Below are 14,634 nucleotides of genomic sequence, written 5' to 3'. Positions count from 1 at the left end.
TGCCATTTCCTTCTCCATCACTAGTCAAATATATCCACATATATAGATAGAAATTATCAACAGTTGTAGCTCCTTTTAAAGAAAATCTAAATGTAGCCACTAACATTTGCTGCGTTCATTTAGAATGATATAGGAGGCTTCAGCTTAATTTTTTTTTTAAAAGAAGCTATTTAGTTTACCATTTTTTAAAAAAAGACATTTACAATACTGTCCTTATTTTCTTCTTATAGAATAATCATTCAAATCCAAAGTTTACATAAATATTTGGAAACAAAGAGCATCAAGAAAAAAAGATATTTAATGCAAACCTACAAAACGTTAGGTGAACAGTTGCAAATAATCTGGTGCGTTTGTCTTAAAGAATAACCAGTGTATAAGTAAATCTACTGTGTGCCACTTGCCCTACACAGAAATGCAGCGCTCCTCGTTGGTGCTTTTATTTACGTTGCTTTGTACTTGATCCACATCCTCACAGCAGCTGTCAGTTCTCCATGGGGTATTGCTCTTATGAGATTGCTAATCTGTAGACTAAAAGATTATCCTGATATTTTTTCCCCTCTAATTACAAAGAGAGCATATACAAATAACAAAAATACTCCCAATACATGCTGTCTTTTCTATTGAGTGTAGTAGTGATAACATTTCCCAGTGGCTGGGGAATGAATTCCCAGTATTGTAAGAAATCACAGATAGACTCTATTCAACAATCTCCCAAACCCTGGGCATGTTGCTAACGTCACTCATGTTTCTCCTTAGTCCCAATAGTGGTCACACATAGTACAGTATGGGCCTGGGAGACCTAGGCCCTGAATTAGCATTAACAGAGGAACAAGTCCAGAGGCCACCCTTTCCACTATAGATTTACTAAACTTTCTCTCCCCTGCATCAAAGGACTTTGTCTAGACTGGGATCTTTTAATTCACATCCCATCTCTATGGACTATGAGGCTAATTAACCCCAGGAAGCTAGAAATATTGGAGAAGATATTTTATTTCTCTTCACTTGTTAGAAAATAAATATTTTATTTCTCCTTACTTATATATGACAGAGCAGAGAAAGCAAGAACTTTGTCCTGTAAAATTTCACTTTGGGTGTGTTAACTGGATTATATTCAGAAGCAACATTTCTTTTCCAAGAGAAATTCTTTATATACATTTATGTGAATTTCTTCCTTGAAAAAAGGTAGTTTTCAAAAAAGTCATCCCAGTTCCTTTTTTATATTATTTATTGGCCATAACTGCAATGTACTAATGAAATGGATACATTTTAACAAATTCCCCTTGGAGTCTTAGAGCTGGGCAAAATTGAAGGCAGTTGCTGTAAAGCATAGTCTTTGTTACCAAACTTTATGTACTCTTCCACTGTTGTAAGTTTGTGGCTATTTTGGAGTGTGACAGGTAAGTCCACATAAATACTACTATATTTAAACTGGGTAACCAATAGGACCTACTGTGTAGCCCAGAGAAATCTGCTCAATATTCTGTAACAACCTAAATGGGAAAAGATTTTGAAAAAAAAAAAAAAATGGATACATGTAAACATATAACTGTATATGTGAAACTAGCACAACAATGTTAATCAACTGTAATTTAAAAAAAAGGGCAGAAAAAGAAATGTGGGAAGGAAACACAGCTAAGTGGGGTAATGTTTAGCAATCTTTGTGTAAAGATAGTTGTTTTGACTTTTCAGGGTGTCTGTCATAGCCTTGTGTTCTTCCTCTGCTGTCTTTGCCTGAAATCAGCCATAAGCAGTATGTAAACCAATGATCGTGGCCATGTTCCTATAAAATTTCTTTGCCAAAAAATTCATCAGGGACAAATTTGGCCTGTGGGCTGTAGTTGGCTGCCCCTCAGTTTGTAGCATAAGCTTGAGAGTCAGACAAATCTGTGTTCACATTTTGCCTCTGTTGCTTATTAATGTCTAGAAGCCTCTGTTTCTTCATCTGTTAAAGAGGGATAAAAATAGTTCCTATTTCATAAGGATTTTATGAGGATCAAATGAAATATTAATATTTGTCAAGCACTTAGAGCTGTACCTGATAAATAGTAAGTGTTCAATATACAGTAGGTAATTTGCTTTTCTTGCTCTCCCAATTGTTTATTATTGTCGGTGGGACTCTGCAGGCCACTGAGATTTGTGTTCTGTAGAACCTCAGTGGTTCATCTTAAGAGCATGTCCCTGTCTAGAAGCCTGTGAAGACCACATCCCTGACACTCCCATTGCCCTATACTCTATCCCACTCATGCCCACAGCACTGGATGATCTTAGTAAAAATGTATAATGCACACAGTTTAGTACAGCGGCATCCATTTACATACACAGCTGAGGGTACTAATGTGAGCAAAAAAGAGAATTTTTTACACAAAAATGAATATACAAAAATCAGAATTTTAGGAGAACTATCAAAATTGGTTTCATGACTTTCGGAACAGAGATAGATAGGACTGGAGTTAGTTTGCTATTAGGAGCACTGTACCTGCATATTAGCCCCCTGGAGGATGTGATACTTAGAATAATTCATGTACTGAAGTTAATGTTGCTTACATTTAAATAGTGTGCTAAGGTGTTTTCCATGTGAATGGAGAGGATTTACTATATGTTTCAACTGTTACTAAAACAATTGACAAAAAAATTCCACTTTGCATTTTCATTCTTGCTGTCTTTACTTCTCACTTTTTTTTTTTTTCAAATGTCTCCAGGCCTCAAATTTCTCTTAGTAATACCTGAAAATTTGAAGATAGAGTCAGTCGAACTTAAGGAATCTTTATCCTATTTCTCCCAAATTACTCAAATAAATTTTATGCTTCCTTTGTATCTTGTCTTTGGAATTCAGTGTGGCTGTGTAAACATTGTATGGGTCTCTGCAATGAACAAGCATCTTTGAGCGCCTCCCGGTTAGATCTTTGTTGGTAACTTCCTTCTTCCTTCTGAATTTTAACTGTCTTCAATGAGGGATAAAAAAATTTAGCATTTAGACAACTTTATCTGCTGCTTGCAAGAGCACTTTAGTGGAATATTTTTCCTTCTTTTCATGCCTTCATTTGCCAGCCAGAGGGTACAAATTCTAATGCTGTCACGTTTATTCATTCTTTTACTTGTTCGCTTCCTGATCCTGGGGTAAGGGAGGAGAAAAAAGATGGGCGACGGCAGCAAGTGGGCATCTGTAACTTTCTTCAGATTCTGTGGAAGGTGAATGGAATAGAATTTATTCTGTCAGTGGTGCAGAAACTTTAGATTTATAGGCACACAGATCTAAGCAATAGCTATCTATAAACAAAGGCGATGTTTAAGTGTTTAGTGATCTTTTCAGAGGGGATTTACTTCCTGTAACTGCTTATCTGCCTGTTGCTGGTGGTAATGAAAGTGGTCAGCTCATATGACTTTCTTCCCATGATCCTTTGCCACAGGTCCTAGTGCCACCAATCTCATAATAGGCTCCATCGCTGGTGCCATCCTGGTAGCAGCTATTGTCCTGGGGGGCACTGGATGGGGATTTAAGTAAGCAATGCCGCATGTCTTCTTCTCAGTGGCTCTGGCACTTCTCTCTTCTGCTTACATAACCAAGTTTTGAGTTCCTGCTACCAGATTATGAGTTTTAACAGTAAAACTACTAAAAATAGATATTTATGTTCAGAAATGGGTCAGAAAAGAAGAAACATGAAACCTCAAATATCATCTTCAGGCAGACGGGAAAACACAAAATGTAGAAAGCACTTACATGCAGTACTTAAAGGAGTTCTCTGATAAAAGTAGTTTTAGGAGCAAGCATCCTGAGAAACATTTATTTATATGCAGATAATCCAGGAAACTGTTGTTGCATATAAGTGCATCTGCTTATATGCACATATATACAGTTCTTTGTATCTGTTTAAAACTGCTTTATGTGCCATTGACATTTTGAAATTTTCACAGCCTTATTTTTCACATGTATAGCTTTGTGATTTGAAAAGCTTTATTATTTTATAAAAACATTAAAAATAGTTTCATTAATTCCCTAACCTACTAAATCTGTGTCTCATTGGAATTTGAAGTCTGTGGCTTTGTGTCACTTAATATTTTTTAATGAACTGTTAATATTGACATGACTGATAGACTAGGTGTGTTTTCATATGACCTTTCAGTTTGGATTGTACCTTGATCACTGAAGTAAGTTTGTTTAAATAGACACACCAGATAATCACAAACAAACCTTGATTGTGGTCCAAATTTTTGAACCTATTTTGTCCAGTTTGGTGTTTCCATACCTTGAATTCATTGGGTAATTGCTTCTTATATCTTTTTGTGTTGTGGTGACTTGTTTATTGTGGTTTGTATATAAGACCTAATACTCCCTGTGCCAAATACTCCCTGTGATAAATTCAGTGTCAGATTGATGGAAACAAATTTAAGTGGGAAATAAGAATATTACACAAATTCAAAACCCACTTTGCCTCCATCTGGTTACTTAATAGAGGAAGTTTTTGACCTGAATTATCTGAGTAATTATCTCAATTATGAACTTTTTTATGTCTTATATTTGGAATTCTCAATTCAATATATCTAAACCAGGTAAAGTGTTATTATTTGAAATTTATTATGAAAGAAAAACAAGCCAAAAGATGATTTAAACAAGTTAAACTTTTTCTGCTAATTTTGTTATTATACTAAGATTTATGAATAAGCCTACAAATTTTTGAGTAGCTTCAACTTGGAAGGGTGTTATCAGATGGTACCTCTTTTCTTCAGAGAAATTTATAAATTTGAACCTGTTTAGTGAAACTAATTTTGACATCAGTGTGCTTTCAAAGACACACAAACACATTTAGCTTTCTCATCATGATATTAATAAGATTTTGCCCAGTTAATGAGTCATTCATGTGGTACCTAACAACAAAAAATTATGTGTTTGTTTGGGCTGAAATAATTCTAGCAAAAACTTTTCTTAGTGTCTCATTACTGTAAAAAAGTCATTATACATTTCAGTAGTTCCATGATCTGTTACTCTAGAATGCTCCTTTGAACTTTTTCATAAGTATGCCTCAAGGAAAATAAACTTGGCTCATGCCAGGCTTATGCCTCCTTGGTGTTAGGAGACTTCAAAGGCCTGGAAAAGAGTCCGCTGGGCATCTTAGCCATCCAGCCGCATGCAGTGACAAATGTACCACTTCAGCATTTGGAGATGAGAGCACTGTTCCGTAGCAGGACCTCAAAACAGTGGCCTGGCCTAGCTCACAGCTTGAATTGCATGTTTCTTTGGGGAAAAGCAAAAAAGCATTTATCACTGTTTAAGTAGTTTAGGCCTGTACAGTGTATTTATATCTGAGAAAGATATCTAGTTATCAGAACAGAAAACAAAGGGGAAGAGATGGACATTTAGTGAGGTGAGAAATAGCCTTTGGGGGGATGCTGTGCAGACATGTGTGGCTGGGTTCTGTCAATACCCATTCCCTTCCCTATGACCCTTACAAGAAAACATTGTAGAAGGCACACAGTAGTGTAAAGCAAAGTAAATATTTGTATGTCCTGGAACAAAGGGAAAAATGAAGACAGAATTCTTGAACACATCATTTTAGCAGTTTAAATTTGTAGAAGGTACTGCTGTTTATGCTATTTGTTGCTCCATGGGAATCTTTCGTTTAGATTTTTAGATGTTAGATCTTTAGATTTTAATAATAGCCAGGTGGTTTGTGTGGAGCTTTAAATAACTACTTCAACCTTACAATAAAAGCCTTTGGGTGCTGAATGATGAAGCTTCAATGTTCCCACCCTTCACACTGTTTTGGAGATGATTAGTCTAGAGATGATTTGGAAGTATAATTGCTGTTTGAATTGAAACTTTGAAGTCTTTCATTGAGTTCAATGTAGATAAGAAAGAGGTTTCTTTAGAATCAAAAGTTGAAAATAGTTTGTAAAAAGAATTGCTCTAAATATCTTTATTGTAAAGCCCTCCTGAAACTGGGTCTTTATTACTGGATGAGAAATTAGCAAAATAGCCTAAAGAATCTGAAGGTACGTATACTTAGCCATCCAGGAAAATATAGTAACTGCTCAGGGGAAGTATTGCTTTCTCCTAATGTCGAATTTCGTTAGGTGTAACGTTCTGAATAATGTAGTTGTAGAAGAAGTTTCATACCCAGCATAACCTGTTCAAGTATGAATGAGAGATACAGCTGTGCTCTGACTCCTGACACTGCCATTATGGTTCTCTTTTTAACCATATTTACCCTTAAAGAGCTGGTTAAAGCATAAGCATATGTGAGTGTACATTCATGTGTGAATGTGTGCAAATTTGTGTGAGTAAAGTGATGATGAAGCTTTATCAAGATTGTGTGGTCAAAACAATAGTATAAATTTAGATTACTTCTTTTTAGCAGAATAGTAGAGTCTGAAAACTTTGGTTAATGCAAGCAAGACTTTCCTGAGCAAGATGGTGAAACTCTGAAAAAGAAAAAAATGTTTTATAGGGTAGGTTATTTTTTAAAAATATTCTGATATATTGGATAAAGTAGTAGGCATACCTAAGTAATTTCAGCTAGTTCTGTATTCCAGAAGTGTGAAGATGCTAAGGGATAATTTAGTCTATGGATTCTCAGTCTTTAAGGTGTTAGGATTTTTCTCTGAGAAATCTTGTGAAAACTGAACATAGGCCCTTGTCATACCAATTTGGTCAACTTTCTCCCACATCTGCATTTATTTGCTCTCACCCTCTGCTCTTTTTTTTCCTCTCCATCCCTGCACACACTAAATAAAGCTATGAACTGTGGTGCAGAAGATTGCAAACGTGGTTGCCAAGAAGGCTCATGGCTATAATTCACTGTTGAATAATAATGTTGCTCCACTGGGTCATTAGAGCTGTTGGCTTTCCTGGACATTGAAAAAATCAAGAGACTGAAGTATCATTTTAGTAGCATCTTTCTCTAAGATGCTTGGGACAAGTGACAAGTATATAAAAAGATAATTTCATCTCTTCGTCTAACAATGAACAGAATTGCTGTTATTAACTTGGATGCAGCTTTTTATCTGAGTTCTCTAAATCTGAAGATAGGAGTTTTGATATGAGCAATATGGTCATCTATATGCACATAAAGTATATCCACACCATAGGTGATGGTGGTAGAAAAGAGATTCTAGGTGATGATAGGAAAAGAACTTGAAGGTTAGTAGTGCCATAGTTTGCTGACAGTTCATATCACAAGATTTGAGGATGAATGTTGAGTTCTTTCAGCTGTGTTATAATTGCAGGCTATGGAAGACCATTGCCATGTCCCATTATTCCACCACCTGCTCTCTCCATAGGATTCAGCAGCAGGAGTGGCCATGTTGGCCTGGCAGAGCTGCCCCTCACATTAAAAGTGTTAATTTATTATGTCTATGTAATTAAATATGTGGTTTCCTGTCTATGAGAAGTCAGATTCAGTCCCTACTGAACCTGACTTGGACGCTAGGAGATTGTTTGGCTTGTGTTCCTTGTCATTGGAGGTGCTAAAGAAAAGACTGTTTAGGTACTTGCAATAAATGAAATTGAAAGGGTAATATCTGGATTATCACAAGAAAAGTTAACTGAATTGTTTGAATGGCATACTGGATGAAATTTGAAATGAACCTAATATTGCTAATTACATTTTCTCAAACAATCAAATATCTTTTTTCTGCTTTTGTTTTTTGTGGCGTTTAGAAATGAAATCAATTTTAGCTAGTCTTTCCATGAGGAGGATAACCAGATTGCTCCTTATCTAAATTCCATGACCATATCCCAAAATAAGGGACCTGGTTTTCCCAGAATCCCTCAGACACTTGGGTTAGGCACTTTCTTACTCAGACCTAGCAGGTGGTGGTGGTGCCAGGTTAGCCAGAAAGACCCAGTTCAGCTCCCTGACTCAATCACCTGGGGAAGTGAACTTAGTCTAAGGTGACCAAGGAGACAGAGTTGGGCAAAGTGTTCTTGGTGGACGAGTGATGATTTATCATGGAAAAAGAAGATCTTAGTGGTGGATAACCATACCCTTAAAAGAATATCTAAGACTTCACAATTCCCAAAACATTATTGTTACCTGAAGAGCCTTTTAAAAATCTTTTGTACATGTATATATAGTAGACAAAAGTACAGGTTTTTCAGAAGTAGTAAAAATGGTTGAAAACTGAGTCAATGCAGGGTTCATGGATTGCACTGATATTCTATAATGATTCAGAAATACCTTGCAGGTTATGATGAAAAAGTGAATGGCCTTCAGAATCCAGTGAACAAAGAATTTCAGAGGAAACACTTGTGGAAGGAAAGCAGCAAGCATCTATGCATGAGAGATGTGCTTTCACATTAAAATAGAACAAAATAACTTGGTAGGCAGTTCTCAACATATAGTAGCCAGTAGTGGTTTTACAGTTGACCTGTGAGGAGCCCTGAAAGTCAGCCAGCTGCAGGAATGGCCCTCACTGTCCTCATCACAGGGTTCCACCTTCTCTCAGCTGGGATGTCAGTGGTGGAAGTGTGGTCCTGGAACTCTCCATTAGGATTTAGAGTCCATTTTCCCATAGACAGGTGGGTGAGTTGGCCTCCTGATCTGCCCTGGGAGGCCAGTCATACTGTAGGACATTGTTTTTTTTTTATAAAAAATGCAATCTAAACTTCAAAACTGAAAACTTATAGACACTAGAGGTTGCCTATATGTCCAGCTGAAATGGAATTTCATATCTCCAAATGAACCAGGGAATTCACTGGCAGTCCAGTGGTTAGGGCTCAGGGCTTTCATTTCTGAGGACCCAGGTTTGATCCCAGTTTGGGAAACTCAGATCCTGCAAGCTGTGCGGCTTGGCCAAAAAAAAAAAAAAAGGACCAGATATCTGACATTCCCTGAATTTGAATAAAGAGATTTAGATAAGGGCAATAGAGTCATTTTGGGCTTCCCTTGTGGCTCAGCTGGTACAGAATCCGTCTACAATGTGGGAGACCTGGGCTCGATCCCTGGGCTGGGAAGATCCACCGGAGAAGGGAAAGGCTACCCACTCCAGTATTCTAGTCTGGAGAATTCCATGAACTGTATAGTCCACGGGGTCGTAAAGAGTCAGACACGACTGAGCGACTTTCACTTTCAGTATAGTCATTTACATATGTAACATGAGCCCACTTGATTTTTCCTCCACACTCAGTTTTAATTGGGGAGACAAAAGTTTAATGGTTCTCTTGCATTCTGGCAATACATATCTAAATAGGTTGGGGCTCCTAGTCCTTCAAGGTCATTCCACAAGGTCAGTCACTGTTTTCCCCCGACCTGACTCACAGGAGGTGTGGTTCCTAATGCATCTACCTTCAAGGGCAGTGAACATAGTAGAGACACAGGCCCTGTGCTCTGAAGGAAGCTGACTTAGTAACAGATACATCATGGGAGACTTCCTGTTTGTTCTTACCTCTCTTTCCTGGGCAGCATCAGCAATGATTGCTCTTAAGGATACTGACCCAAAAGAGGGTTGAGAGGGAGGAAGGGGATGGTGAAAAGAAAAAAATAGCGGTGCTACAAATAGTGTTTGTTCTACGTGTTAGCCAGTGATCCACATGCTTAAACCATTAGTAAAGATGCCATAATGAAAACTTTGAAAAAGAAAAAGGGAGATTTTCTTTAAAGAGTTTTATATTTGCTATTGAAAAAGAGAAGCATCAAAGCCGTCATCTTGGAGAAAAAAAATAAGAACTTTGCAGGATGTCTTTCTACATATTTTGAGCTTTTGTATTGTTTTTATTTTGAATTACGTGTGGGGACGAGGAATATACTGCAGTCCTTTTGGTACTTAGGGCTGTAAGGGTATCAGCTGGCCCCGAGTGAACAGGTAGGGAGGGGGATGAGGGGTCTCCAGTTTTGCATGATGCCATGGTGGCAGCTGCGTTGCGCCCGCCCAGTGTGCAGACTGAATGCATGAACTCCTGCTTGATGCCCCACATGAAGCCAGACCACGGGGAGGTTGCAACCAACTTTTGTTGTTGCCTTGTAGTGTCTTGCTGGTTCTCTTCTTTTCTCTTTTTAAACATAAGAACCTTTTTTTAGGAGACTGGACACTGTGAGCAAGGCATTTTAACTTGCTTATTTCAACTAAGCTAAGCTGCTCCATTTGCTTAACTAACCTGAGCCTGTGTCCATTCTCCTTGGAGTGTACCATCTTACTGTGCACTCTGGTTTTCTACTTTCTAGGTAAGAAAAAATCCTTGTTCCAAAGTGAGGTAAGAGCTCACACCCCAAGGCAGCAAGATAACTGAGTAGAGCAAAGTTTTTTTGTTTTGTTTTGTTACTTTGGCAAAAGCCAGTCCACAGATAAAGAACTCTTAAGTTCCCAAAGGAAGCAGTTATAAGACTTTCAAAATATTTCTTAGTTTTTCTAACAGCCCCCTAAGTGGAAGAGCCTCCTGGATTAATTTATACCTAGTTAAAGTTAGCTATGTCATTTCCTTCTGAAATCTGCTTCCCTGATATCTCAGTTGGTAAAGAATCCACCTTTGGTAAAGAATCCAACCCAGTTCGATTCCTGGGTTGGGAAGATCCCCTGGAGAAGGGAACAGCTACCCATTCCAGTATTCTGGCCTGGAGAATTCCATGGACTTTATAGTCCGTGGGGTCACAAAGAGTAGGACACAACTGAGCAACTTTCACACTTCCTTCTGAAATAGACAAATTGGGCTGTTTACAGTGAACAACTGGAAGCTTCTTTTCAGCCTTCACAAATGGATATACGCTGGCAGGGAGGTTGTAACAACATCCAAAAGTGTGAGCTGTTCTGTGTTTCAAGTTATTTTGGACAGTCTGCCTCGGGGTGAGTTGATTACTTTGCTCTGGAACTAGCATTGCTGTCATTATCATTACCCTTCTCTCATCATGATCTGATTAATATTGTGGATTTTTCCCCTTCTGCTTGCATCTTCTTTTGACGCACTCTGGAAGAAATGTCAAGAAGAGGAGGTTTGATCCTACTCAGCAAGGCCCCATTTGAATCAGCGGCCCTGGATGAACAGCATCTTGCACTGTGGGATTCTGGGTATGACATACTTGCAGCATCGTTGCCAGAACTATTAAGTCTGTGATCAAAAACCTTGGGTGGTAATGACTAGAGAACTAACGTTGGGGTAACAGGGATGGGGTCAAAGAAAACTGTCCTTTTTGGAAATAATTTCAAAGAACCCCTCCCACCACCTATCAGTAAAAGGGAGCAAAAGACAATATTGTACAAAGAACTATTTCAGAATCTTTTTTTTTCTAATGAAAGGAAGAAGGAACAACAACAAAAATTAAGTGCAATAAAAGAACCATTAAAAAATAGCAAATGATCTTTTTCTTTCCTCAGCCTGATACCACTTAATATCTTCTAAATGATTTAGCATGATTTTTTTTTTTTCTTTTCTTACCAATGAAACACTCCAGCGGCATGAAGATCTAATTTTCGAAAGGGTAAAATCTGCATGGCCCATATACAACAAACAGCTAGCAAGCCAATCCACAGCAATACCTGCAACTGATTTCCTAAGATGAAAGTGGCAGATGAACCCACGGAAGCTGCCTGCCCCCAATCCCCCCTGCTCCCTAGTCTTGACCAGGCCATGAGGAACTCCATATACCCCTGCTCTTGTTGATTCACTTCCTGTTGTCTTTTCTCCTGGACCTCGCATCCTTGGAAATGGAAGCTGGAATTTGAACAATGATGCTATTGTATAGTTCTTTTATAAATGTAAATATGGAAATAGATTTTGACACATCATTTTCACTTGTCTGTACTGAAGTATTTCTCTTGTAAAGGTTGTCTGTAAATTTGAGTTTATTGTTTGTTCTCCATCATTTTTATTCTTTTTCTCTATTTGTCTCTGTCCTTTCTTGTAATATGTTGTACAATGATTCTTGAGTTTGCTTAAAAAAAAAACAAACAGATATGGCCACAGATTCAAGGAGTTTGGGCACAAAACAGGTGCAATTAAAAAAATGAAATGATTAAATGAGATGAAATGCTTGAAACCAAAAATTAACAAAGGGTGGGGGACACAAAGAACAAAATAACCCATAGGAAAAACATAAAAATTATGTAAATGCAAATATATGTATTCACAAGTCTCTAAATTTTTTTGATGTCATTATAAACATCTGTATATAATGTAAGAAAGTAGACACCCTCTCAAATTATTCACAAAAGTGCCAAGCTCATGATGTTAGTTTTTGATTTTGACAGTTTTCTTTCCCTGTCTTTAATGTGAAAGGAGGATAAACTTAAAGCCTTAAATTTAAAAAATAATTTTTAAATGTTGAAAGCTTGGGGAAAAAGTTAAACTTTTCATTTTATTCCATTTCTATTGTTGTCAGTATTTCATTCATGCCTTCAACTTCCTGCCTCAAAATATATGTGGTAGAACCCCAGTGTAAAGCTGGTAATGAGGACAGAAACAGCATTTACCTTTTTCTGAGCACTGTTAAGATAGGCTTTAATTCTGTGTGTTGTGTTTTCAACCAACTTTGTCTGGCCCACTGTGTATGACTGATCCGTGGAATGTTGTGATAGATTACAATGGGATTCTACTATATACAAATTCACATCGTTCTTTTCCCTCCAGGCAGATTTGCAGATGTAATCTGGGTTCCCAAGCCCCTCTGAATTTAATTCACTGTCACTGATTTTTTTTCTTCCATTGATGGTCAAGATAGCTTTCTTTCAAGTGTTGAGTATCTATGGTAATAAAGAAATTTAGTTCCACCTTTTTTTTTTTTTAATGTAAAAGCTTGTACATGATCCCTTTAGTAAGCATCCATCAAGTGATGTTTTACTGTTTTACTGAGGGCCCCTAAAGAGCCCACACTTTTGAAACGTCCTGTTTTTAGAAACAGGACATCCAGTTGTCCCATTCTCTTCTTCATAACAACTAAATTAGTTGCTCAAGTGAGCTTTGAGTTCTTTTTCAGCAAGATTCATGACACTAGTCTCACGACTTTTGCCTGGACTTTGCAAAGGATTTTTTTCCTTAAAATGTGCTGCTTTAAACAGTGGGGTTTTCCCCAAGTTATCCTTTGCTTTGGAAGTGTTGCAGTTGTCAAGCAGAAACCTTAATTTCTAAATGCTACAATAGACCATAATTTAACATCTTAATCCTGTTATTGCTTTCTGAGTCCTAGGTGCTACACAGGTATGTAGTCTTTCTCTAGAACTAGCTGAATGTTTATGTTGTAATAACAGGGTTACCTACAAGGTTTATCAGCCTTACCCCTGGTGTCATAAGACATGAGTTGTATCCCTCTACCAAGCAGCATTGGCTCTTAGAGGGAGCCTGGAGGAAACTCAGATTACTCAGTATCTCTTCCTGTCACTCTGTTGTTTGTGTCTCTCTGTTGTTGAGTCCTGTTCACCAGTGGATACTTAGCTGCTGCTGAGTCCACCATACACATTTCACTGCTGTTCCAGAGGTACCATGGTTGACTTAATAGATACAAAAACCATGGTAGTACAAACAAGTTTAAACCTGTTGTTAACTTTTGAGCATTTCACATACAACATTGTAAATGTGCGATGTTATGTTTTAAATCAGACCACAGTGGTCCCCAAATATTATGTACATATGGCAACTGTCAGTGTAATTTTTTATTACACTGGCAATTTCATAGGTAATGAAACCTATGCTCCAATGTTAAATTATTTGTGTGTATATGTAAAATACACGAGCTTTAAGCTATCTGTGTATGACTATGAAAGATAATGCAACCATACCAGTTGTGAACAGTGGATTATAGTTATGTTTGGTGGTATTAGTTTATGTAAGTTCAAGGTCTGTTGTATTTTCTCTTGCACATGCCATTCATTTGCTGATTCTTGTGGTGTGAATATGGCAGTTTATTCATTTGAGCTCAAAGCACAAGCATCTCACTGTTTAATGTTACCCAACAAGAGTTAATGTAAAGTGATGACAGGTTCCCATTTCACCCGTTAACGTTTGCTTCATTAATTGGTGACACCTGGATGAAGAGATGTGCGCTGACTTCATTGCCCACCCTGGGATACTGCATGAGCCCATCGAATCAGAGCTACTCATACTAGAAAAATGAGCAGTACACATAGGTGCATGTTCTACACCATGAATCACATAGGCTGTGGAGTTTTGCCAAGTGGTATGTGTGTTACTTTAGTTTCTGTTTTTCTTTCTTTTTTTACTATGCAAAGATGGGAAATGCACAAGCTTCTCAAAGACTAGTGTCTGAAGAACTTTCCAAACAGTACTTGAATCCTTTCTTTAAAGTCATCCCACCATACTTTATAGCCATTGTTGCTTCCACTGTTAATTTTCATTTTTAAATGGTTTCCAGTTCTTTAAGTGCACAGCCTGAAGTTTTGTTGGAAGCTAAATAAATTCATTTGTATCTTGGTTGTCTGTAGATGGAGATTCAGTAGTCATTGTATGCATCTTCAGTCAAGTGTCTATTAAAACTTTTGTTAACATTGAATGTGGTAGTTTTATACTTTGGTCATTTTTCTTAAACCCTTTTTCTGTGCTATCGTGTTGTTGATTCAGTGGCTGTGCACCAGATATCTTTTAGCGCCGGTCTCTCAATCAAAGGCTCACTGAAAATTTAATCGGTCAATGGAACAAAATAAAATCCTGATTGATGGTAAATATGCTGATTAGGATTCAGTTTCAGTGGATTTATT

The 14,634-nt window shown here is 37.5% G+C and overlaps 1 protein-coding gene across 1 annotated transcript in view; it reads left to right on the top strand.

Moving 5' to 3' along the window:
• ADAM23 (ADAM metallopeptidase domain 23) overlaps positions 1–11,700 on the top strand; it is a 150,875-nt gene extending 139,175 nt beyond the window's left edge. Inside the window, exons 24-26 of the mRNA XM_088841274.1 lie at positions 3,408–3,498; positions 10,902–10,995; positions 11,379–11,700. Coding sequence (XP_088697400.1) covers positions 3,408–3,498; positions 10,902–10,950 — 140 coding nt within the window. The 3' untranslated portion in view covers positions 10,951–10,995; positions 11,379–11,700. The remainder of the gene's footprint in view (positions 1–3,407; positions 3,499–10,901; positions 10,996–11,378) is intronic.
• The last annotated feature ends 2,934 nt before the right edge of the window (positions 11,701–14,634 follow it).

This window comes from Moschus berezovskii, chromosome 2 (assembly GCF_049115385.1).
Source record: "Moschus berezovskii isolate FMDL1 chromosome 2, NW_MosBer_1.0, whole genome shotgun sequence".
Taxonomy (NCBI): Eukaryota; Metazoa; Chordata; class Mammalia; order Artiodactyla; family Moschidae; genus Moschus; species Moschus berezovskii.
Note: the sequence above shows the minus strand (reverse complement) of the source record. Positions and strands in the feature narration are given on the sequence as shown.